Raw genomic sequence first — 26,639 nt, 5'->3', positions numbered from 1 at the left:
AGATTATGGGCAATCTGTCAGTTCAGGCTGTTCAAGGAGAGATGAAAAATCAGACACGTGTTGCTCTCACACACTGAGCAATTCAAACAAAGACAACAGAAAATATATTTTTCCCCATTTATTATTCCATTGTTATTTCCTATTATAATATGGCAAGCAAAGCATGAAGTGCACCTTGAATAAAGAGCTCTGATGATGTATGGCCCTTGGCATTACCAAAATGTTCCTGTGGATCTCAATGGAGAAAAATTTCAGGTATCTTGAGTCAGTTTTGATATTCAGCAGCTTCCACAAATCCTGTGGAGACTGAACCCCACCCCAAAAATCACCTTTGGTTGCACCTAGGAACACCTTCACTTGTCAGGGCTGAGGCCATTCAACAATAGGGTGATGATGCATTTAGATTAGTTTGTAATTAATGTTTCCTAGCACAATTTTAAACTTGAAAATGAGAATCCAGAAGAATTTATTGTTGATCTTGGAGGGATCTTAAGATCAGTTGAAATCATGGCCTTTGAATACAACCAGGACACCAACATCGTAGGAATTCTTGTATGGCCTTCCAGAAGTGTCCAAGGCCAGGTTGGATGGGGCTTGGAGCAACCTGGGATAGTGGAAGGCGCAATGAGAAGGTCCTGAAGGTCCCTTCCCGTCCAAAGCATTCTCAATTCCTCCCTCTCTAACCTTGAATTATGTAACATAATGAGTTATGCCTTGAGCAGGGCATGGCTTTTTTTGGCTTTGTCTCAGAGAAATAATCATCTGCCAGTGAACACGTTTAATATTGTCACCTAATATTGTAGGTTAAAAAGAGAATTGCGTTGGAAATTTCATTCTGGCAAACAAGCAGTGAGATGACAAACGCCACAAAAAACAACTCCAGTCACTGCAATGCTTAATGTTTTCTAGTCTTGGTTTTATATCAGCTTCCAATTACAATTACAAAGGCAGAATCCCAATGCTGATGTAATTAGAAGACATATAAGCAAATTAAGAATTGAACAAATATTTCAGAGCTTAGAATAAACAATCCTAATAACCTTTTTGGCCATTAAAGAAGCCTATTTTTTGTTTTAAATAAAGGACATTCTGGCAATGGCTTAACAAGGATGAGAAATTTGTGGGGAATTTGAATTAGTGGGGTGATGTACTGAGGGGCAAGAATTCCTTCCCAGCCCTGGCCCTGGTTTAAGATGGTTTCTTGTGCTGTCTGCTGTCCAGGGCAGTCACTGGCTGGATCCCCAGCCCTTGGATTAAACCAGAAAACAGCCCCATGGATGCTGCACCCCCTGTGCCCTCAGGCAAGTTGTAGGAGTAATGATCCAAAAGGGTTTAGGAGTTTTATTGCAGCAGGGAGGCAGCAGGGGTCAAATCTGTACCAGAAAACCTATAACTAAGTCTGTAATTCTTTTATGGGCAAAGCTGCAGGGATTTCTGCTTGATTAAGGATTGCATGATTGAGGCCAGTGACATTAACAGGCACAATGTCCCCTCTGCATCTAAAACAGTGATCAAACATGACAGGAAAAGCCATGAAATACCAAAATCCCAACACTTCCTTGCTGGTAAGAGTGGCTGCATGCTTCCCGTCCTTCCCAGCTCTATAAATGGGATTTCTCTTTTTTTTCTGCCATTCAAAGTAATTTTGGAACTTCCCTGTTGTATTTAATGCATACCTCTTGCCTGTCCAGGCTCTGCACTTGCCCAGCTTTGTTTTGAGGCTACATGATCAATAAATGTCACTGCTGAAGTGCTTTGCCAGTTCAGGTATGAGAAATGAAAACAGAAGCTCCAGCTCTCTTGTAGTGGTTGTGACAAATTGATTCCTTTTGGTCTACCTTGCATTTCTCTCACTTCATGTGTCTGAAGAGAGGGGGATCTCTCACAGCACCTGCTACTGGGCCAGCCTGAATTCCAAGATCCTTTAAAGATTTGTTATTAAATTTGTCTTGTGCTCATGTAAAATGGGAAGCAGTGGGATTCTTATAATCTGAAACCATTTGTGTTTTGGCAGTTAAAAATACTAAAGCAGAGACTGTCCATGCACAATGAACCTGCACTTGTAATTACAATTTGTCCCTGAATACTCAGGGCTGTGCAATTAGGTGAGGAATTATATGCTTAAAGGACCACTTGGGCACTTTATGGCCAAATGAAAACATAACTATTCATAAGTACAGGTGCATATATGTTTGCTTAAAAAGAAACAACAAACAATTATTGGATCCCCAGAGGAACATTTGTTCCCTTCCCCAGGAAATAAGAGGACTGACTTGTGCTGAAGGAAGGATTTTTATCCTTGCTGCATGAAACCTTACCAGGATTGTTTTCCAATTACTGTTTTGAGCAACAGCACAAGTTCAGAAATGGATTAATCTGAAACTTTACTTGTAGCTCCCTAAAATACATCCACAGTTTACTCTATTTTACAGCCAGTTTTGCTGAGACACAGAGGCACAGAGAACTTTGCCACTTGGTTTTGCTTCTTTTCCCCCCAGAAATCCATTAAGAACACGTGCTGTTCTTAAGAGTTTGTGACACATATGAAACATAGAACTCACATTTCTTCAGAGTCAGTTAATGAACTGAGTGTGCATTTTTGTCTACTGGAATCTGTCCCTGAGATTTCCAATTCCTTTTGCTTAATTTCTGTGTTCTGAAAGTTTTTAAACTGTCAGCAAAGATGTTTTACCAGTCTTCACCTTATGGCAGGAACTGAACCCTACTTTCATTAAGGGGTGGAAAGGGATGCCAGTTGGATTCTTTTTTCTTCAGATCCCATAGGAGGAGGTATGGGTGAGCAAAAGCTAGCACTGCAAAAAAAAGAGCAGGTGAAATATGTACCCACTGAAAAAAAAATCAGAAGAGATTTAGTCATCTATGCAGAACACATACAACACCTAATTAAATCAGGTTTCATTGAAATTAAAATAAACAGCCTGAATTAATGAATGCAGCTTGTGAGGAACACTCAGCTCCCATTGTGCAGGCAGACTTTACACGAGGCATTTTTGGTAAGACATTCTGGGGGGCAGAAGCTGTCACTGCGTGTTTGTACCGTGGGGAAGGGCACAGGACAGGACAGAGATCTCTGCTCTGGCACCTGGATGTGTCCCAGCTCCTCTGCTCCCTGCTGGCTGACCTTTGGCAAGTCACATCTCATTTCTGACAGCCTCTGAAAGCATTTTGTAGTCTCCTCAGGAGTAGCAATATTTAGGAACAAAGCATCATTGTCCCAGTAATGTGTGATTTGCGTGCTGCTTTATTCCACAGGATGGGGCTTAAACAAAATTTATGGGAAATGCTGGCTTGTGCTGGATCTCTGCACAGGAGTGAATCTTACCCAAGATCAATAGAGTCATTCCCCAGCCCTGTGGGTTTTATGAGTGCCACAGCATAAAGGAATCAGGTCCTTCCCCAACAAAAGCACTGTGCCTCTGCCCTAATTGCTAAGCTTGGAAAGTGGATAAATACTAAATTCTCTATTTCCAGTGTTTTCCATTTCTTTGTATCCATTAATGAAATTACAGCCCTGCTAATAACAATGTGACATCCTGGCCATGGGAAAGGTATGTGGGAAATGTCAGAAATGCAAGTTTGAGTGAAAAAGGTGCAAGTCCTCACCTGTTGTTATCCTGCTGACTTCATCAAGGTTATACATTTTCAGGAATGCATGGGAAGTGATATTTTCAAGTTATTATTTTGATTTTCCATAAGATTTGGCCACCTCTGATGGGCTGGGGGAGTCCAGCACCTCTTCGGCAGAGACTGGCGGAAGCAGCAACTACAACAGTGAGTGGTTTCCAACAAATCCAATGGCTCCTGCAGGGTGGTGGGATCTGAGGGAGCTGCTGCCAGCCTGTCCCTGGGCATGGTTCCTCTCTTGAATGGCACATAATGCTCTGGACCCCAAACTGGAGGGATGCTGAGGCAGACATTCCAGGGAATTCAGTAGTTTCATGCAGTATTTCAGTTAACTGGGTTGGATTTTTAAATTCAGCCCAAAGCTGTGCTTTAGGCAGCTGGATGGATGCAATTTATAGTTCCATGTCCTTAAATGCTGCACGTCGTACCACAGGCCTGCCTGGTGCTCAGCTGGGCTATTTGACACCTCCAAAACACCAGCTGGAGACACGAGACTCCTTCTGCTTCTCCCTTAATATGCTATTCTGAGGTTAAAGAGATGTTAAAGCCTCTTCTGATCACTAAAGACCTCATGGAGTTTTACCCTAAACCAGCTCTAGGTCAGTATGTCCTGGCCACATTTCAGCTTGGGTAAATCACAGGGCACAGGATTGGCTGTTCTGGCTCACTTTATGCTTCATCCCCTTCATTCTGTTGTGTACAGTAACACTCTGAGGACCAAATCTTCTGGCATCAGCTGCCTATGGTAGAACTGCATCCCCTTCTACCCAGAACCACTTTGATCTTTTTTCCTTATGCAAAACATCTACTGGGAGCACTCAGAGCAGGCAGGGAAAAGAGAACCTCAACTGTGTCGGTATTTGCTCCTGTAATATATTTTGGGATGTGTGTGGGTTTATTTACAAAGCACGTGTAGTTAAATGTCATTGAAAAATATAATTAAAAATCAATTAAGAGACCATTTTAAAAACAAGAGGTTGTAAAAATGGAATTTACAATAATAACCAGACTAAGCATTTGGCATTTACATGTCTGCACCAAATAGCAATTCCCTTGTTAGTTGTGCTTGAGTGACAAGGTACTTGCTTATCTCCTGGATATAAATTCCAATATTCTTGTTATTGCTGGGACAAATAAATACCTGCATAAAGACTTCTTGCACTGCCAAGTAACACCAACTGATTAAATTCAGACAATTGTTTTTTTGTTCTTGTCTGGGCCCAGTGCCAAAATGATCCCATTGTAGGAAGGGCCAGATTTTGCATTCAGTTTATGCTCAATTAATGCAAGGTAAATACTGCACTACCAATACAAATCTAAGCATAGAGAGACATTCTGAAATATTTTAATTTCCTACATAAAAGCTGAACATGTAGAACACATAGAAGCAAAAATGGAAGCATATTTGCCCTATAACACAACATGGTGGTGAAGGCAATTGCTGTGACTAGAACTCTCCAAGGGGAAGGACCTGAGTTGTGCTTGGAGCCTGTGAGGTACACAAGTCCCTGTGACACAGTTTGGCTTCCAGAGAAATAACTGGCAATGTCTCCATAAATCCACTGGAATGCCTACATGTACACGTGGAACTCATGCCTGCACACTCTGGATCTGGCTTTAAATGGTAGGAGCTGTCTTGCTGTAGGATCAAATATCCCAGATTTAGAACCAAGCCTGAAGTCTTTTTCTTTGTTAATACTCATCCCCTTCTTTTCCCATCTTCATCGTGAACAGTTAGGGGTATTCCTGAGGTCCTTGTAAAAGAGGTGGAGATTAAATATCTAAAAAGCATTTAATTCATCACGAACCCATAGGAAACACTGGAATTAGTGATAATGTCCATCTGTGATGGTTCCATGTTGAAGGGGGTGGTGCAGGACAACCCTTGGGAAGTTCTCTGCCTGTGCCTGTGTGCACATCCCTTCTCTTCCTGGCAGTACTGAGGTGAGTGGTTGGCTCTTCCCGAGGTTTGGGGTCAGCCTGGAGAGCAGGAGTTGTGCTGGAGAGCAAAGTGCCTCTTTGTGGGGTAGGGAGAAGGTTGGTGTAGTTGCTGCAGCGGGCCATTTCCCTCAGGTGATGGATTAAAGTGAACCATCCCACACCCTCCTGCTTGATTCTGTGCTGATTGGGTTCTCTCCTGTGCCTGGCTGTGGCTTCTACAATTTAGCTCTCATTCCTCATTACGTGCACAGACCAAAATGAATCAAAACCCTCTTGAAAATCTGACATTGCAGCCCTTTAGAATTTGGATGACATGGAGTGTCTGTTTCTCCTATTTATGACTAATCAGAGGTTTCATATGTGCCACCCCATGCTCTCATCAGTTCAAGATGCAGAAATCAGCCCCTTTCTTTTACCATTGCATCCTTCTTTGTCTCTGAAGATCTCCATTAAAATCTTACTGTAATACTCAATCTGCATTTTTCCCAGTTTTCACATCCATGGATACACTGCAATAACACACTTACACTTGTTTTATGAGGAGAGCTTACTGCAAGTATTTTATTCAATCTTAAGGATTTCTTCCCTCATTTTTTGGTCCCACACTTCAGACCATTCCCAGAGGTTGTTGCCTGTGCCATCCCTGCACCCTTCCCAGCAGGCAGCACCCTGGTGCATCCCTCTCCAGACATTTTCCCTCTGATCCAGGCAATTTGTGCTCAGACTTGGATGGAATATGGGTTTTTTGTGTTCACATACGAACATCTGCTTCAAATTCCCAAGCCAAGAAAGACAAGAAGCAAATTAAACTATTTGTTCTTCTTTCTGTCTCTTTAATATCAAAGTCATTCCTTACATGCTCCTTAAGCTTCCACTTTTGATCAGGAGATATTAAAAATGGATCTAAACAACTCACATCTTAATCATATTCCTTTGTGAGCAGGGTAAGAGTGAGGGGAGCAGGGGAGAGGAGCCAAAGCTGCTCTGCTGCTCATGCTCAGTATCCAACACTTAATTCCCTGCCTTGGGAGCAGAGGGGACTCCCTGTCCCTCCTGAGCTGCCCTGTGCAGAGCACGAGGCCTCTGGAACATCCTGCAGCTTCAAATCAATCTCTGCCTGCGCTGGAGCAGCCTGGGAACAATTCCCTGCTGCTCTCTGATTTGTGCTGGAGACCTGGAAAAGGGAGTTTGGAGGATGACTCAGACATTCCTTCTTCCCCCTGGGCTTTCTTGCAGTGCTAGCCCAGCAGCCAAATCACTCTTCTGGGTGCCTCGGTTGCAAGTTCTCAAAAATCTCTTTAAGAAAATTCTATAAAATGTCTTTTAAGAAAAACCAAAGAGAAACTTGAATGTTTTCACAATCCTGTGCAGATTTTGGAAAAGATGTCATTCACTTCAACAGGAAAACCAGTAAGTTATGGTGCTATATGGATTCAGTCAATGAAAAATCAAAATAATAAAATAAGGTTTAGCATTTCACAAGAAATTGTTCATTCTATACAAACCTGATTTCATTCTGTGATGAAATCACAGATTTAGTTGCAAGTTCTATTAGAGTAGCTGTGCAAACAAAATAAATTTTTTGACATGTTTGATTCAGTACTGAAGGATATTCTGATTAAAAAATCAGCACTATACAATTATCAAAAACATGTATTAATAATTGAATAAAACCTAAATGACAGATCTCAAAAAGCAGCTGTCAATGTGGAACAAACATCAAATGTATTTCTGGTGGCTTTCTGCTATTTCACTTACTCCTATAAATATTTACATTACTGATATAGGAGTAAATATGGAATCACTGCAGCAAAAAATTGTGAATGACAGAAGAACTAGCAGAGTGGTGAGTGCTGATGGGCACAAGTGTTCACACAGAGCCATCTAAACCAGCTGACAAATTATTTTAGCATTTCTAGAGGAAGGCTGAAATTTATCTCCATATTATTGACATCCCTGCCCATGGCAGGAGGTTGGAACGAGGCTGGTTAAGGTCCCTGTAAACCCAAACCATTCTGTCTTTTCCAGCCCAAGCCTTTCTATAATTTCTGGGATTCTCTTATTCCCTGCAAGGCGTTGTGCTTGTTTTTGTGAAGGCTGTGGGAACAGAAAGATCCGCATGTCAGTCAGGACATGACAGAGTTTGCCAAGCAAAGGAGCCGAGGGAACGGGAGCTTTGTCCTTGGGCCAGGTGATTTTCTGCCCCCCAGGTTAACTGGAAATTCCACATCCCTGGGATCCAGCGCTCCCACTCTCCGGGCTGTGCTGGGATGGCAGCAGAGGAGCCCTCGGGCAGTCCCAGCAGACCCTGCCCCGCTCCCCAGGAGTTCTCCCGCTGTGCCTGGACTGATGAGGCCCAGGGGCAGGAGGAGGGAAGGTGAGAGCAGCGCTCCTCACAGCTGCTGCTCCCACTCCAGGAGCCTCCGCCGCTGCGCCAGAGCTGATCTCTGCTTGCAGAGACAGAGCAAGAACAAAAGCGATCCCTTTTCTGCTGATCAGGTAGCTCAGAGGTGAGAGGGCAGCATGAGAGCAGCCTCAAATGCTTGAAGACCCCAGAAGTGCAGAAGGGAGCTCTGGATTATTTCCAGAAATAAAAAGAGTTGGCGCCTCATTTCCATGTATCTGAATTCAGTTCAGTGTTTCAGTTTTAACAGAGAGTCAAGATTTTGATTTATTTAGTAAGTTTATACTGGGCTTTGCAGCCCTGCCTGCCACAAACCCTTCCCTTTCCCTGTGGCTTAAGGACACTGAGGAATGGAGACCTTCATTCTTCAGGGAGACATGTAACTATGAGGATTTTTTAATACTTCTCCTTGTGCCAGCTCAAACTTTATGGATAAGTTAAGAGCTGCTCTTCCTTGTGCTCTCAGTTGGCCATCTGTCACTGACACTAAAACCCTTGGAACAGGAACACTACAAAGCTTTGGGAAAGATCTCACCGTGCCCTTAAAGGGGTGTGAGGTTTAGTGGGCAGCTGTAGAAACGGCTTTGCTTTATGGACTTTACACGCTATAAAAAGACAACTCACTACCCACAGTCTTAATTAGAGTGCTCTGGACTCTTAAGGGGGATGTGGGAGCTTTGTCCAAGCCAGACAGAAATCAGCCAGTGGGACTCTTATCTAGGATGTAATTTTGGGAATAAAGTCTCTCAATTTGGACATTGTGTTCCAAAAACATCTACTTGCAGTAAAGTATCAAAACAAGACATTTCGAGTCTCACACACAGCTCATACCTTTTCAGAATAGTGCAGATCTGGGAGTCTTTGAGCTCCCACAGGAGTTAAATAATGGTATTTATAATCATTTGTAAAGCCATTCCCTTGGAGGAGTGACAGGAATGAGCCTCACATCTCTTACAGCACAAACTTCCTAAGTGAGGAATGAAGGAAGTTCACATCTTCTCATGATTTATATCCTGATTTCTGGTTCCAGAGTCACATTGCTGTACCTTGCAAGCCAGGGGATCGTGACAGTAGCTCAGGCCTCCTTTTTCTGAGGACTCTGTGGGCACCTAATGAATTCACTGTGAATCTCCCACTGTCTGTTTAAGGCTTGACTGTAAATGGCAAGATCAGTCTTTGTCTCTCCTTCTACTGAGGGAGCGTAAAGCAAAGCTCCCTGAGCAGTGAGGACTAAAATAGCTGAACACAGCAAAGAAACCTTTCTCAGTGAGCTGTCTGACATCCATCCCCTCTTCACAGGTACTCTGCAGGTCAATAATGCCTCCATGAACCCAGAAACCAACCTGCCAGACAGCTTCATCCTTACACCCCCTCCATCCCACGTTGCCTTTTGGCTTTGAATTGCTGTGGTTCCAGTCAGTCTCTCCTTCCTCTAATAGGCAGACATGAAGTTGTGATCAAGAGAAACAGGAATTACCTGGAAAAATCTGCAACTTTGAGTCACACAAAGCCATCCAAATCTTCCCAAGCTCATCCACTTCCAGTGTCATGAGCTGCTGTGTGACACCTCATGGGTACAACATCCCATAAGATGGGGAGAAGAACCTCATTCAGCCCAGGAAAGGCCCCTGGGAGCACACAGACAGGAGGAGCTGCTCAGCCTGTGGGCCACAGCAAGGCTGCAGAGGCTGCAGCTCCACCTTGCCTTGTAATATTGTAAGATTTATTTTCAGATCTTATCAGCAATTCACTGTGGGCTGTTCTCTGCTGAGCAAAATTCATCCATCAATCTCCTGGCATGGCCACATTCCAGCCTACACCGAGGTGACAGTTCAGCTGTGCTAATGATCAGCCTCACATCCACATCCGCATTCCCCCTTGGTCTGATTCTTCTTCTCTTATGATAATTTAATTGATTGAGCACACTGGCTTCTAGTCAAGAAGCTCTTCTCAGCTTAACTCTCAGTTTAAAAAAATCACTGCTCAACATCTCTATAATTAGAGTTAGTTGCTAAACCCTGTATCCAGGTAATTACTGGTATATGAGAGGGACATATCTTGAACTGATCAAATCAGGGATTTAAGCAAAATGCCCTTGATCCATGTTTCACAATGTGTTCATGTCTTCTACTTTGGGCATTTTTCCCCTTTTTTAGTGTTAAATATAGCTGGGTTAGGAAGGTTCACAAAGAGTCAGGACAGTTAGGGGTAATTTTTTATTCATATCCCTGTTATTGTTTGGGGAAGCTCAGTAGGGTTCATTAATATTGCATTTCCAATGAAAAGGCATTCAAAAGCCAAACAGTTCAATTATATTCTGAAGCTGCAATGCGATACAAAAATGAGCAGTGCAGTGATGCAGTCGTGGCTTAGACCAACTGCTCCTGCAGTCAACAGCACCTCTCCCCCTTTTATTCCACAGGGCAGCTGCTCCACAGTGCAAACCAAACCAAATGCCATGATCTGAGGGGTTCATCTGGGCTTTTGTACTTGAGTCAGGTTCACTGAGAGGTGCAGGAAACAAAAGGAATCTTTGGAGTGACAGAGTTTGACTGATCCTATGTGCTGACCCTACTTCCATGAAGGTGTTTATTTGCAGGAAGACTCCCACTGCAGGGATGGAGCTGCAGCTGCTGGAGTGGGGGAGGATGTGCCAAGCTCCCTGTTCTGCTTTGCATTCACTTGGGCCAGTAGAAGCATCCAGAATGTGATAATCTGCATCCAGAACTACGCAGAATTATGAAATATCCCTTCAGCCTGGAGGGGAGAAGGTTCTGGAGAGAACCCACTGAAGCCTTAGAGGGTTATAAAAAAGGGAAAGTAACTTTTTACACTGATAGATGATTATAGGACAAGGGAGACCAGTTTTAAACTAAAAATGAGAGAGATTTAGATCGGGTGTTAGGAAGGAATTGTTCCCTGGCAGGGTGGTGAGGCCCTGGCACAGAGTGCCCAGAGGAGCTGGGGCTGCCCCTGGATCCCTGCAAGCCCAAGGCCAGGCTGGACAGGGCTTGGAGCACCTTGGGATAGTGGAGGGTGTCCTTGCCCATGGCAGGGGGTGAAATGGGATGATCTTCAAGCTGCCTTCAACCCAAACTATTTGTGATTCTGTGATTATCCCCTACTTCTCTGAAAGAAAGAATGAGAACTTGTGATTGATTCCAGTGAAAGTGAGATCATGCTTTATATGCAGAGGTCTCTGATTTTCCAGATGCAATGGGATCTGGATGCTCAAAATAATGACATATAAAAATTTAATGTTTTGGTAGTTTTATTATTTTTCTTTATAGGAAACACCAAAGTAAAATTTGATTTTTGCTGGATTTATGGCTTGATCACTCACCCTATTAAGAGTAATGATTGCACTCTCTGACCTTGTAGGGCACCAGCTATGAAATTTGAGATGATGGCCCAAACATTTTTGCAATACAACTCTTGGCTAGTGCATGACAGGCTATTGACTGAAATACTGTCAATGCACAAATGAGATTATAACCAGAGAAGGTCTTGATTGCTTTGGTCTGTTATTCAATACCCTCTTCTCTTACAAGCAGCTTCTTGGCATTTTTTTCAGGCTAACGTAGACCTTCCCTCCCTGACAAATGACACGAGCTGATTGTATAGACAGACTCTGCTGCAGTTTTTTATCTGCAGAAGACTCATCTCCAGCAGGACTCTTGCTCTTGGTGTGTGTAAGAGCCTCTCCGAGCCTCGCTGGCTGTTGAGCCTTGCAGAAGTCTGATCTGCCGTGATGGAGAGGGCAGGGCAGCCTCACGTCCTGGGGGGCAGCGGTCCATGGCTGCACAGGGAAGGGATGGCTGGAGCGCTCAGCTTTCATTTCATTTAAATGAGCAGAATTGCTTTACTTCCCCCCTAGGTATAACAATTATTAAGAATTTATATTGCTATTCATGCTGTATAATAATGAACAAAAACTGGGTTTGCACTCTTAACCTTTGCTGTTAGGTAAAAATGGAGAAGCAGCAACAGTGACTCTTATGAGACCAGATATATCTGCACCATCACACTCACTGCCTCTTTTTACACTTTGGGAGACAGAGAGTTTGTGCTCTGTCATCTTTGGATGTCCCCACTGTGAAAAATAACTAGTTAATGCATTTTTTACTTTCTTCCATATGTTTCCAAAATAAATCTATTCATCACTTAAACAAACCCACCCAGCATTTCTCATGTATTCTGATTTTTCAGTTAAACATTGTTTGTATTTAAATATAAATATTGTTCAAAATGTAGCATTAATATTTTGCCTACTGACAAGCAGTTCTGTATCCTATTAAAATTTAAACAGCCATTATGTACATGAAAGTTTTTTTTGTTGTAGTTTGCAAGGTGCTATAACAATAATTACCCGAGTGCATCAATCATTTTTCATTGCCTCATTTGTATCACGGGGATAAGTAGCTCCAATTAAAATCCCATTTTACATAAATAGATATGGTTTGAATCAAACCACAGTCTGTTTCCACTTCTGAAATGCTGGCCATAGGATATCTTTTTCATTATTCAAAATTTATTATGTGTACTGCTTATCTTTTTGTGCTTAAAAAGGCGTAAGTCTGCAGGCAGACATGCCTTAGTGCAGGTTTGGCAGGGAGCAAATAATTGTTACTGTAATTATCTATCAACTTTACTGTTCCAAATATTTTAGCCAAAAAGCTAACTAGTATAATCACATGTTTATTCCTGACACATTATAGTTTGAGTAAGCAGAACTGAAAATGTTTAATATGAATTAACAGCTTCAGGAAAAATTATAATTTTTCTATTACTAGTGATTTCCCCTCCACCACGACAGCTTTTTCTGCTAAATGTGCTCATATTGTCAGTTATTGTGGAAAACCAAATGAGGGGAAACTTGGGGAATTATCTTCTGCTCCATTGTGATTAACTCTGCAAGGAAACAAATCAGACTTTCCCTTTGCCACCTCTGCCAGAGGCTGGTTCCACTCCCAGGCTACAGCTCAGGTAAAGGAAGGCTGTGCCCTCTGTTCCCCTGGGAATGGTGGGACGTCTCTGCCTTCCCAGGCTGAGGCAGTACCATCCACCTGGGTTTTTCTTCTCCCCTCTCTACTGGTTTGGCCCAGCTTTCACAACTCCTCATTTTTCCTTCCAAACCTGGGAACATCTTGGTTCCAGGGGGTCAGTTCAAGCCCACCTGTTCCTGCAAAGCCTTTGTACGCTTTCAAAGTTGGAATGTTCAAATTGCAAATGGATCAGAATTCTCTGTGCTGCTCCAAGGGGCTTTTAATCTAATTTCTGCAGAATCTGGAACTCGATGAGCAGAAAATTGCAGAAATCTCAATGACTCCAACAAAAGGACTAAACAGTAGTTTAGGTCACACTGTGCCTTCTCTGTAAATTCCCTTTCTTTGCTCAGCCCAGTGCTCTGCTTCTGGAGAAGCTGGGGACAGCAGTGACATTTGAGAGACCCTGGCTGTACCAGGTGTTGATGGCCTGGACACACTACAGCCTCTGGGAACACCATCAGAGGGGAGCTATGGAGTAAAAATAGAGAAAAACTGAAGCAAAACTAGAAATTCAAACTGAGAAGAGGTTGGTCTTAGACATTAGCAGGAAATTGTTCCCTGGGAGGGAGGTGAGGCCCTGGCACAGGGTCCCCAGAGAAGCTGTGGCTGCCCCTGAATCTCTGAAGTGTCCAAGGCCAAGATGGACAGGGCTTGGAGCACTCTGGGATAGTGGAGGGTGTCCCGTGACAGGGGTGGGACTGGGTGAGCTTTAAGCTCCCTTCCAACCCAAACTATTTTCCAATTCTGTGATTCTACTAAAAATGTGAGACTCAGGCTCAAAAATATCCAAAAGTCTTTATCCTGGATATTTAAGCATGTGCTCAAAGAGTCATTTTGGGGCTGTCCAAAATGAGGACAAATTAGGAACTTACACCAAATGATTTAGCTCAGTTCTACAAGGACTTTTCTAATTGCTACCTTTTTGCCTCAAACAGTGTCTCCCACCTTCACGTTCCTGCTGCTACTGCTGTGACTAAACCCCTTATTTGTGCCATACTGTAATCACCAGATTCCTCCTCTGGAGTGCTGAAGCAGTAGATAATGTCTGTGTTTTTATTTGTCAGGTCAGGAGCACCAATTCATAGCTCAGGGATCATCAGCACCGTGAGCTGACACCAGAGTCTGTCCAGCTGCTGTTTTCTTACAGTCACACAACAGAAAATCAATGGTGTCAGGAACACTGGGATAATTCTACTGTTACAATCAATACATGCTGATTAAACCAGTTGTGTCTGTTGGGTAAATTTGCTGCATCATAATTAGAATTATTAATTAAAAATAGGAAATCAATTGACACAAATTAAGCAAAAAAAGAAATTTGCTTTATTTCTTTGACACTCTCTTCAGAGGCCTCAATAACTGTGACAACAGGGACGTGACCGAGTGGCATTTGTCAGTTTTTTAATGCTGTCCTAAGTTTTAAAAATTGACTTATAAACCCTGCTAATGCAGCTCCCAGGAAATCAGACAGGAGATGTCTTGTGTGCAAGAAGCAGCTATTTATTTTATTACAGTCAGTCATTATTCCCTGCCTATCCAGGAGTAAAAAGCAGGAGTCATGTGCGTGGCACTGGGGAGGGGGAGCAGCTGGGGAACGAAAGCCTTGGGGAGCAAGATGAACTCATCCCCTTCCCACGTTGTTTTCTGTTTGCAGATAACAAGGATAAACAAATTGATCATTTCTGTGCTGGTTCTAATGGGCTTCTCATTGTTGACTACCTCCTATAATGTGCTAGTGACCTTCATTATTTTCAGGGACACGTTATGTGGGACACTAAGTCAGGGACAGCAGGAATTCACGTGCTCTTTCATTCAGCTCTTTGTTTTCCTCTCTGTTTTTCAGGGATTTTATGTACTTGGGGTTTGTTTTTCCCTTCTTTTAACCTATCATCTCAGTGTTCTTTTCCTACATACTCTTTCTCCTTGATTTCCTCCTACTCTTAGTGATTTCCCTTTTTCTGTCTAATATTTTCCATGCCTTGTTTTCTTCCCCCTGTTCTTCTTGCACACATGAAAGCAGGAAAGGGCAGGATTACTTTGGGTCTTCAAACTCCTGTGTTTTGCTCACCTACAGCCAAATATTTCCTCTGAGCTTTCACACCTATGAAGGATGTGAGGGCAGAAAGGACAACTGGTTTGAGTAAATGTGTGCCTGGTCACTGCTGGTGCTGGTTAGTATAATGCTCTTTTAGTAATCATTGGTGGTAAACTGGGACTGTGTTGTTCAGCCTGGAGAGGAGAAGGATCCAGGAGAGCTCAGAGCCCCTGCCAGGGCCTAAAGGGGCTCCAGGAGAGCTGGAGAGGGGCTGGGGACAAGGGATGGAGGGACAGGACACAGGGAATGGCTCCCACTGCCAGAGGGCAGGGATGGATGGGAGATTGGGAAGGAATTGTTCCCTGGGAGGGTGGGGAGACCCTGGCACAGGGTGCCCAGAGCAGCTGTGGCTGCCCCTGGATCCCTGGGAATGTCCAAGGCCAGGTTGGATGGGACTTGGAGCACCCTGAGAGAGTGGAGGTGTCCCTGCCCATGGCCTGGGGATGGATGATCTTCAAGCTCCCTTCCAACCCAAGCATTGCAGGAGTTTATGATCTCATTCATATAGCTTTTCTAGTCCTAAACCTGTTTTTTGAGGTGTTTTACAATAACAGTATTTCATTGACGTGTATTTCTAGGACCAGTCAAAAGTAAGAGCAAATAAAAACGTCTTTAGTTTAAAAGCCAGGACAGATTGAGTGGTTTGCACAAGAATCAGGAAAAGCAGAGTTGTTAAAAGTCCCAATTCCAAAGACTTATGGCCATGTCTCAGGTGGGCTCAGCAAGCTGCCAGTTTGGACCTCCCTGGCAACGCAGAACATATGGAAGCAGGAGGATCCATCCACTATATCTGAGCACAACTGTTGAGTACCTTAAAATTAAGCTGTAAAACCTGGGCATCAATAAAAATCTTTACAGCACTCGTGTAAATAGTGTAAAATAAGGTGGATGTAGTCGAGCAGTCAGAACCTGAGAGGGGAATTCTGGCAGCCACGCTCGGGGTGAGTTGTGCTCCCAATGGGAAGTAATAAAGAGCTCCCACGAGGAAAATGGTCCCATAATTGAGACTTGAGAAAACAAGGACTTGGATCGACAGCTTCAAATCTTTTTTACTAAGATTCCACCTGGCAGTATTTTGTGGGCAGCAGCTCAACGCTCTGTTGCCAGGACAAATCTGAGGATAAATCAGGTTATAAGGCTACGCTGGGAAAACGAGTGGTGTCTTTTGCTTTCCTTTCAGTGGGCTGTGGATCAGGGTAATTAGAGTTTCAGCTTTATAAATCTTTGTCACATGTCACGGCTGTGGCCCTGCTCCACCACGGGTCCTGTTGCCATGAGTGAAGTGTAAACAGCCACCAGTGGTTCCTCTGAAACTCCAGGGCAGGCAGGAGCCAGTGCAAGGTTATCTCTCAAGGTGTAGCCATGATGAGCTACAATTACTGTTTTTCCAGAAGCTTTGAAAATGGAATTAGTTAGCTTGTGCATAAAAGTGCTTGTTGTTTCTTGGCAGTCAAGTGGTGTTTTGATTTTTAATGAAATTCACAGTATTTGCATTATGAGGTTATAATTCTTTTTAAGTCCGTGGGTCTAAAAGAATAAGCCTGAAGTCTTTTGGCTGATTCAAGGAAAAGTAATACTAGAAATCTGTGTTCACCTCTGACATGCTTAAAAACTTGAAAAAAATAGTGTTATCACCTGTAAATTGTTGATTGTAGAGCCTTGCTTCTAAAAATGTACAGAAACTTACACCAAAGTTGGAAAAATTGAATCCTTTCCCAGGCTGCTGTTAGAAAGTTGGCTTTAGCTCTTTCCACAGCTCCTCTTGCATTCCTAGGAAGGAGCAGGGACCAGGACATTGGTCTCAGCACTGACCATTGGTGGCCAAAACCACACAGCTGGGAATTCAGAGATTTTTTATGCAGTCCCCCATTCAGCTGCAACCAAGGAGCCGTTCTGTGATCCCCTGACCTGCTGGATTCAGGAATCACAGAGTTGTGAGATAGACTCTGGAAGGAGCTGATTGAATTGCCATGTTTACTGCAGTTTCTCAACAACTTCCTTGCTTTGCTGGCAAATTTAAAAGGTTAAAAATGCAGATTTTTAAAATTATGTGCACCTGTGTTCTCAAGTCTCAGTGGGAAGTCACCTTCTTCAGCTTTTAAGTGCACAGACCCAATAATTTCCACTACCTTGATCCTGATCCCCCAGTTTAATTTTGTGTGCCTTTCAAGAGTCGAGGATAATTCTTGGGCTTATAATGTTGCTTTCAATCTTCTTTCTCTCAGATCTGCCTAGGAATGAGTGAAATGAGTCAACAGTAGAGGTTTTTTTAAGCCTTCTTCAAGTTTTACACCAGCTCCCTGACAGAAAATGTTAGAATTCTTTTAGTTTGACAGAAATGAAGGATGTGCCAAACCGAGGAGTCTGCATAGATGGGAGTTTCAGAACAATTTCCCTCATTTGCTGGCTGTGAGGTCTCTATAAGGGCAAGTCCTTCTGGTGCAATATGAACTTAATTCATTTACTTGTAACAATTTTAATTAACAAATACTTGAAGAAACTCCAGCAGTCTCTGTCTGTGGAGTTTTACTGCCTTTTGGATCCCTTGCCTTGCAAAAATTCCAATAGTGCAACCCTGGCAATCAGCAGGAAAACAAAACCTCCCAGGTCCCAGCACAGTCTATGGAAAATTTTGCAGCAAATATTGTGTAACTTGGGTTTGGTTTGTTAGAGAGCAAGTGAGGGAGAAGATCAGCAAAGGTCTGTAAGAAACACTGTCAGGGTTAATGGGGATGGAAGCAAATGGAGAGAAACAAACCTGGAGAATCCCAGATTTCCTTAGAGAGAGTGTGGAACTGGGACCTGGAAAAGCAGGAGGGAGAATCCCAGAAGTGTCACTCAGTGTCCCAGCCCTGGCTGAGCAGGATGGAGGGGCTGGGTCCCTGCCCCTGGATGTTCAAGTCCTGCACAGCCACGTCCCACTGCAGATTGCATCCCAGGGATGCTCTTTGTACCAACTTTCCACTTTTAAAACACTGCTATTGATGAGAAAGAGAAGAAATACTTTATTAATTAATCTCTATATACATTAAAGAGTCATTTTTCATCTGTTTCATTCAGCACAGGACTATAAATGTAGTGCAAAAAATATACTATAAGGTACTTTTAGCATAAATTGAACTATAGATCTTGGAGCTGTCCTGTGTCCTGATCTCAGTGCTATCACTTCCTTTCTGGGGAGTTTTGTAGTTTGATGTAATTTGACTCTCTCCATTTCCCTTCTATGAAAGGGTGATTAAATACATTTTCCAGGTCATAGATGGACCTTGAGAATTAACCAGTGTTTCCATGGGACACTGGTGATGGAGGCAATTCTGTTAAACTGCAAAACCACATTTACATACCTACAGACCCTACATGTTCTGATCCTATTGCACACTTTAGAACCCAAATAGTTGCATATTGTCACTTTTTTATTACACCAGCATACTTTGAATTTTCTTTAGTAATGTACTCTGAATAATTAATCACTCAACTAATAATTATCCATTCCAAATAAAACAACTTGATTACTAAGCCTGATGAGGAAAATCCAGTCAGGAAAGAACCCTTTCAAAAACAACAACATTCTGCAGATATCCTTAATATTTAAAGAGTGAGCTATATTTAGTAATTCTTCTGAAGCAGGGGGAGAGGAACGGATGCTAATTTCCTGTGTCATCAGATTTGTGCATGTGTGTCAGCAGCATTCCTAAATCACCACCCACCACACAGTCACCATCCTACAGGCATCAGGAACATCCAGCATTTCCCTGGGTGGTTCCTGTTGTGGGCTCGTGCCTCCTTCTGCTCATTGACTATTTAATATTGGGGAGGTTTGGTGTTTGCCCTGCTCAGAGGTTCTGCAGGGAGCAGGGCCCCTTTCTTAGCCAAGGAAACAGCAAAGGTGTGGAATCCGTGTCATTTTCCAGATGGCACTCACTTAACCCATGGAGGCCAGCCCTTATCAGAGATGATTACAGATGATGGAAAGAAATTCCCTGGCTGCAAAGGGCACTGGGGTGAGCCTGAGGTGCTGCTGATGGCACTGTGCAGCATGGCCAGCGACAATTTAGGTGATGGTCTCATCAGACAACCTCTTTTTCCCTGTGATTTTTTAAGGCATTTCTCTGCTGCCTCTAGGAGAATGTAGAGATCTGAACCTTTAAGGGAGTCTGGCATTTAAACCTTTAATGCACAGGTGCTGTGCTCTCTTCCAGCAAAATCCCATTCACTTCCCTGCTGCTGTCCAGCCAGGAACATGTGTGTCTGTTTTGCTGTTTCCTTGTCAGTGGCAATTGTCACTAAAAACCAGAGAAATTAAATTAATGCAGGGTGAAGCTGTTCCACAGTTCCTCGGGCTGCAGCTGAACCCCCAGGAACACCCCAAGCCGGGGAAGTGGAGCTGCTGTGGGGATTGTCCTGGTTTCTCTGAGGCTGACCCACGGATAATGCTGCAGGCGCAACCAGGTTGTTTGTAAACAATGAGGAAAAAACATGTGGAGTGATGATTTCGTGTTTCTGCCTGCCTGACACTTGATGGCTTAATGCAGGAATCCACAATGGGGAACTGTTCCGAAAGCACCGGCTTCCATATGGCTGGGATTTTGTCAAAACATTTCAGCTCAGTACACCCCTAACTGATTGTGAGCATGAACAGTTTTGATCAGCCTGTTTTTCAGAATGTAAAACAGTTTAAGAATTGTCTGTTTTTAACATCATAACAAAAAAGTTTCACTTCCCAGTTTAGAGCAACTTCTGCTTTAGAAATTGGCATTAATTTACGCTTCTGTGAACAACATTGGAACATGTTGGGAAGTCAAAATAAAATACCAAAGTTTAGACATCCAATCTCAATAATTTATGATACAAGACTTTCTGCTCCTGCCTGGCTCTCCAGAAGGAAACCCAAGCCCCACTGGTGGGCAGAGGAAGCTGAAGGGGCACAGAGAGGTGCCTGAATGTTCTGCCCAGCACTCGGGCTGGTGCTTTGCTTGCTGAGGCTGCTCTGCTCTCTCAGCATTTGCATCCTAAAGAAGTGGTGCAGGAGAGCTGCAGCACTGGTGCAGTCCAAGGAGCTGCTCTAGGGACACTGGAATTTTTCTGGCATAAACCTCTCCTGATGCAGGGCTCTGTGTCCTCTGCCTTTCCCAACACACACAGGCTTTGGCTCCTGGTATTTTAGCTATGCAGTATTTGTCTGCCTCATTATTATCTCTTTACTAAAAGCACATCCCACATCTCTCTGGCTGAGTGGTGTGAAAAGAGAGTGTCATATTCTAATATTTCAGTATTTTTACTTTTTTTTCCCACCAGTAGTTTCAGACTTGCTGTTTTCTGTTGGTAAATATCAGAAAGGTTTGCAGAGGCTGTGCTGAGTCTCACAATGTCTTTAGATGAGTGAACGTTCCAGTTTTTATTGGGTCACATAGGGCAAGACTTTTTTACAAAACTGGTTTTTTTTCTGTGCCTGAAAGGGACATTACTATTAATGGTTTATGAGAGAAAGGCACAGTGTATTTAAGATATCTTGAAGACATTAGGTAACATTAAAGAGCCATGTGAAGGTTCAAGTATGCCCAGAAGAAAGGAGAACAGCAAGTAGCTGGTGTGGATACCTGCACACAGCTTTTTGCAAGCCTTTGAACTGTTTTAGATATAAAAGACACCCCTTTTTCAAAGGCCACTGGGCTTTCTGCTGCTCTAATTCTCTCGGAATGTCTGTAAGTAACAGAATTCACACTAGAAAAGGTAAGATTTTTCCTAGATTCAGTTGCTGGGGCAGAACATCCTTTAAGCTGATATTGTTCAGTTGAAGAGCAGGTGACCCAGTGATAGGACAAGGGGGAGGGGCTTTAAACTAAAAGAAGAGAGATTTTGCTTAGATGGTAGGAAGGAATTCTGCCCTAGGAGGGTGGAGAGGTCCTGGCCCAGGGGCCCAGAGGAGCTGCGGCTGCCCCTGGATCCTGGGAGTGTCCAGATCTGGGCTGGGCAGGGCTTGGAGCCACCTGGGATAGTGGAAGGAAGGTGTCCCCGCCCATGGCAGGGGGTGGAACAAGTTCTTTAAGGTCCTTTCCTACCCAAACCATTCCAGGATTCTATGATTAGTCATTAGGAGGGAATTGTAACAAAGAGACTAAGTGGTTCTTTTTACTGCCCAGCTACACTATTGGAAATAAAAGCAAATACCACAATCCACAGTGTTTACTTTGTGTTTCAATATCAACACAATAAAATAAATTGCTTATTGACCATCTTAAAAATGACTGATGAGTCAGGGCTGCGAGTTATGTTATGCATGAAGGATGTGCTTATCCATCCCCCTGAAGGGGAAACTTTATGGTACAATTTGCAGCTGCTGAGGTGGATCCAGCATTTCTTTCATATCCATGTCTTGATTTTCCCCACTGCTTGGCCAATCCTGATCAGCAAATCCAGGTCTCAATTCTGCTCCCTCTGCTCAGCAGCTGCAAGAGAAGGGACACAGCCCTGCATGGGAAGGACAGGGAGAAGGAACATCCTCTACTCCTTGTTGTAGTGACAAGAAGCTTTTCTCCTTTAAGCACTGCTTTAACTGCAAATAAAGAGATATTGCCTATCTGGCAAAACATCAGCAGGGTGACCTTCAACAAGGCCGGGTTTGTGCTCTGTGAAAAACAAGGAGCTGAGCACATCCCTAGAGCTTGGCTGGCAGGGTTGGTCCTGCTTGATCCTCTGCAGTCACACAGGCTGGAAAGGTGACCCCAGGGGTTGGACCAGGTTGCTTTCCATGTGCTGGATTCCCCAGGTGAAGCATGAAGTTGTCCTGGGGGGGGATGTGGCTGAAGGGCAGCCAGCCTGGGCAGCCTCCTGCAGCTTCAGTGTCCCTGTGGGTCTGCTCCAAACTGCACCAAAGTCAGCTGGAATTACTGAACCCAGGGGGGTTTGCTTCTCCTCCCACAACTGCCTTGCTTGTCTATTTAGATTATTTAGAGTAGGAGGAAGCCCATGTGGGTATTACCTGTGGCTTTTTCACAGCAGGCACTGCTGTTGTGTCCACAGCTCCAAATCTCCAGGGTCAGAGGCCTCTCTGAGCAGCTCTGCTGCCACCACCCCTGAGCCCCTCCAACACTAACTTCTTGAAGGCTGCATCTCCTCCCTATCCCCATCCTGCAGTGTTTTAGACATTTCCAGTGTATTTCTACCCCTGCTTGCAGGCAAAACTGATTTTACTTCTGTGCAGAGGCATTACCAGAAAATTTCATTACCTAGTCAATGAAAACATCTAAAGTTCATTACAGATGTTGAGAGAGAATGTTTTACCCAGTTGGAAGACTGAATTTGGAAGTAAGTTACTTGCAGATATTATTATTACAAGCCTGTCCTAGACAATAATAATGAAGTATTGATGGAAGTTTTGCCAGAGCAAAGACTGCTGGGTTTCATACAGAGGAAAGATAGTATCTTCATTTAGTTTTATTAGACTCTTGATACTCTGCCCATGTATTTTTTAATTCACCACAGTAAAATTCTAATTAAAGAACAGACTTTGCCTCCCATTAATATGACACTAAAAAAAAAACCCACAACATTTTAAAGAATGCAGCATCTTCTCCACAAAAATTATAATGAGAAGACAAGCTGCCAGTGTTGTATAGAATGTTGTCGCTCCCTTATGAAGCGTTTCATGATTTTAAACTCCTTGTAAGATCCAGAGTGTCAGTAGAGTTAAAGGCTCATTAAACAGAGCAGTAATTTCTACAAAAAGAAATAGGAAATATTCTCAGGTTTTTTTAATGTTCTAATTTTCACTTCTTTTGAAGCGTCTGTCAAAATAACTCTTAGTAGAAATTCTGTAAGCACCACACTTCAATATCTGTCAGGAGTAGAAGTTGTTTCTTCCTTTTTCTTGGTTCCAAAATATATTGAGTTCATTACAGAATTTGATGAGGCTGACATCCAAATACTTAGCTTTTCTTTGACTTGGAGTGATTTTGTTTTCATTTACCCAAAAGACAAACCTCAGCTAGGTAACTGTTGTAAGCATTCTACAGAATACTGTAGGAATGTTCTTTAAACAAGAATTACTTTGGAAAGGAAATGTTTCCTCCGAGGGTACTAAATAAACTGCAGGGTCTCTAAAGTGCTGAGCCTGAGTTAGGTACCACATGTTAGAGAGTCAGTGACTAATGGGATCATCATCCAAGATTAAATCAGGGCCCAAATCAGCCACATGTTCTGTATCTGATTCAGAGCAGCAACTTCAGGGAGAATCAGCAAAATCTTTCTTGAAGGATGAAAATCTGTTCTCCTGTCATTAAGAAAGGGGGGGAAAAAAAAAACCCTAAACACAAAATGAGGTTGATTTCTTCCTGTGAGTAATAATTTATTCATTTTGGGAAAAATCAGCTGATGTTTCCTTCCCAGCTTTCCATTTCTACCTGATGAAGACTGATCCATAAACTGGGAGGATGAGACTGATTGCGAGTCCTGCCAGCCTCAGATTAACCCCAGGGGTTTTCCTTTTGGGTGGATACACAAATGCATATTTACATATGCAAAATACATTCTCTGGGCAGTCTTAGAGTGGTAAACACTGAGACTGGCATTTTCTTCATTATAATTGTGTGAGCTGTGACTGAAAGTCTGGCTTTGGAGATAAAACGAATCCAGGACTGGGAACCTTAAGGCTGCAAAGCTGCAAGCTCAGAAGTCAGCAAGTGCCAGGGTACCCTGTGCTCACATAATTAAAGAAAACATCATAATTCATAGGCTCAAGTACTGAATTACTGCTGTCCTTCCAACCTTTAATCTGACATTTTATTTCTGTGACATCAGCTCCATAAGTCAAATGTCTTATTTACATGGGATGCTCCCTGTTTGCTTTGGGGAACCAAATGAAAGCGAATGAAGAATAAGAAAAATCTCTTCAAGAGTGTCATCAGGCTGATGCTCAGGTGGTTCATCAGCAGGGACAGAGCAAAGCCCTGACACGTGGGTGATGGACTGAGAGCACAGGGCTGGAATCCTCCCTGTGGGCCACTCACTGCACAGAGATTAAACAGCCAGTGGCCCGTGGCTGCTCCCAGGAAAAATTGTAAGAGGAGCCCTGCTAAGGCCCTGAAGTCTTTAATTTCAGATTGCTTTTCATACGGTTGGAATCTTGGAGGAAGGCAGGTAATGAGTTATCCAGGGGTGGCACTGAGTATCTGCAAATTGCATTTTTTATCGTTTGATTGAGTACAGGTGAATTTTCACTGGGGACACATGAGCACACCCCTGGGTGTGGGACAGGGGAAGGTGTCCCAGCTGGTGAAATGATGGAATTAGAATGTCGGTCTCTAAGCATTTGGATGAACATTTTTGATGGGTACTTCTGAAAATCAGGGTTTTTTTGAGTGTTATTAACATGTGTTAGACATTGCAAGGGTGATCAGTCTTATGAGACAGAGGTTTTTTGGGGTGGAATCAAGCAGATCAGCAGGTGATTTGTCAGTGACCTGGCTCATGCCTTTAGCAGTGTGTTGGTGTCACTTGAGGGGCTCAGCTCTGCTCAGAGCCAGCACAAAGTGCTGAGAAGTGTCATTGTAGGGGAATTCCCTCTTCATGGACCTTGTTCCAAACCTATTGCTTGGCTTCTGTTTGCAAAGGCATTGAACTGTCCCAAAAGGAGTCATGTTTGTGCAGGGAGCAGGCACAGTGCAGCACAGAGCTGTAATTCTCCTGCTGAATAAAGTGCAGGGAATAAAAACCTAATTGATTATTTTAAATTTTCCTTCATTATATTCAGGTATATGTTTTACCTTTTGCTGTTTCTTTGCCTGCTTTGCATTACCTGGGTCAACCATCTGATTCCAAAACTGAATTAGACAAAAAAACCCCACCCAGAGCTAAATCCACATTTCACCTCAATTTGTATGCATAGAATCATTTTACAACACTACAGTTACATTAAGAGGAGAATCTAGTCCTAATTTCAAAGTAAATTCTAAAATAATCTCTCTTTAACCATGTCCTCCTAGATTTAATAAGTTAATTTTATTTCCTGTTTGCATTTTTAAGGGCTAGTATCTCATTTAAACATTACAAACTTAATTTGGAAATATTCCAGAATATTGATTATTGAATAGGAGCACGTTCTGTGCTTTAGCAAATTTGTAGAAAGCTGCTTTAAAGTGTGGATTAATTGAAGTTCCCCATCAGCCCAATATGGTCCTGAGTCCTTGGGCCAAGGAAATCAGACACTGGGTTTTTTCAGCTGTGCTTTGTGCAGGATGTTTGTGAACATCCCACTGACTTTGCAGACCTGCAATACAGAACTGGCCCTGGCTATAAAAGAGCCACAGGGAGGCTGATGCTGATGAGAGCAGAATAAACTCAGACCTTGAGACCACAGGTTGTGATGCTGCTGTGATAGAAGATTCTTTCGTTTGAATGGTGTGTGTGCAGCGATGGAAAAGCTCTGGAATAGCACTTTTGACTCTCTCTCATTGGGATAAGTCACTCCATAAATGTCACCCCTTCCTTGGGAGTCCTTTTATTTGTCTGTTACCTTTTCAAACTCCTGTGTTTGCTTCATTGTGTCTGACTTGTGCTGCTGCACTGAGTCCCTATTGACCCAGACCACAGCAATTCCCTCATCATCCCCGCAGGGATAACCAGCCCTTGGGGAGCACAGCAGCACTTCCCTGTGTCCTCGAGGTGCATTCACCAGGACACAGCCAACAGGATGCCATGCACGACCACAGCAGGAACATTTCTTCACTGCAGGACTGGTTAAGCACTGGAACAGGGAAGTGATGGAGTCACCATCCCTGGAAGGGTTCAAAAACAAGCAGATGTGGCACTTCATGATGTGGTTTAGTAGGCAAGGGGGTGCTCAGCTGAAAGGTGGACTTGGTGATCTTGGAGGTCTTTTCCAACCTTAGGGATTCTATGATTTGATGATTCTATTTGCAGAGCCTGCAGGAATTAGCCCTCACTTCAGGAAGGAGTTGAGGTTTCAGTGTGGGAGTGGCAATAGAAGGAAAACCCTTGGTGCTGCTCTGAGCAGTCTCCTTTGAGGAGAGAATCCCTCCCCTGTCCCAGCACCCTGTGCACACCAGTGTGATTGTGCTTGGGCACCCAGCCTTATTCATTTTTACTGGTGACAGCTCATCTCCAGCCACATTTCCAAAGGTGAAAAAGTGAGGAAGTTAGCACATTTGCCAGGGAATGTGGACATGTACCTGAAATATGGCAGTTTCCTTCAATGTAGCATCTCCCATGAGAACAGGGGCTGTTTCAGCCTCATCCCTCATGGTATTGACATCCCCACATGCAGCTAAGGGGAGCATTTGTACCTCCCTGACATCACCTCTCTCAGGTTGCTTTCCTTATTGATGGTCTGGTTAAAGTCTCTGTATCATTTTGACATTTTTAATGGCATCTGCATTTACAGCAGAGCGCTTGTGTGAGCTTTAATCAGCTCTCTGTTCACACGTTGTTGCTGTTATTATTTATCTCTATTACAGTAACTCACTGAGGCAATCAACAAGAGCAGGATCAG

The 26,639-nt window shown here is 43.3% G+C and overlaps 1 protein-coding gene across 7 annotated transcripts in view; it reads left to right on the top strand.

The window, feature by feature from the left end:
- The window catches only part of MEGF11 (multiple EGF like domains 11), a 267,348-nt gene that overhangs the window by 144,675 nt on the left and 96,034 nt on the right, over positions 1–26,639 (top strand). For 6 of the 7 annotated variants that reach the window (XR_010347592.1, XM_064388956.1, XM_064388959.1 and 3 more), the window contains one exon: positions 3,718–3,792. The exons of the other annotated variant lie outside the window; for it this stretch is intronic. Coding sequence is in view for 5 of the 6 variants with exons in the window: in XM_064388956.1 (XP_064245026.1) it covers positions 3,718–3,792 (75 nt within the window). In the remaining variant the exon portion in view is untranslated. The remainder of the gene's footprint in view (positions 1–3,717; positions 3,793–26,639) is intronic. 7 annotated transcript variants of the gene reach the window in all.

Source organism: Passer domesticus, chromosome 14, assembly GCF_036417665.1.
Source record: "Passer domesticus isolate bPasDom1 chromosome 14, bPasDom1.hap1, whole genome shotgun sequence".
NCBI classification, from domain to species: Eukaryota; Metazoa; Chordata; class Aves; order Passeriformes; family Passeridae; genus Passer; species Passer domesticus.
This window is presented reverse-complemented; position numbering and strand designations above follow the sequence as displayed.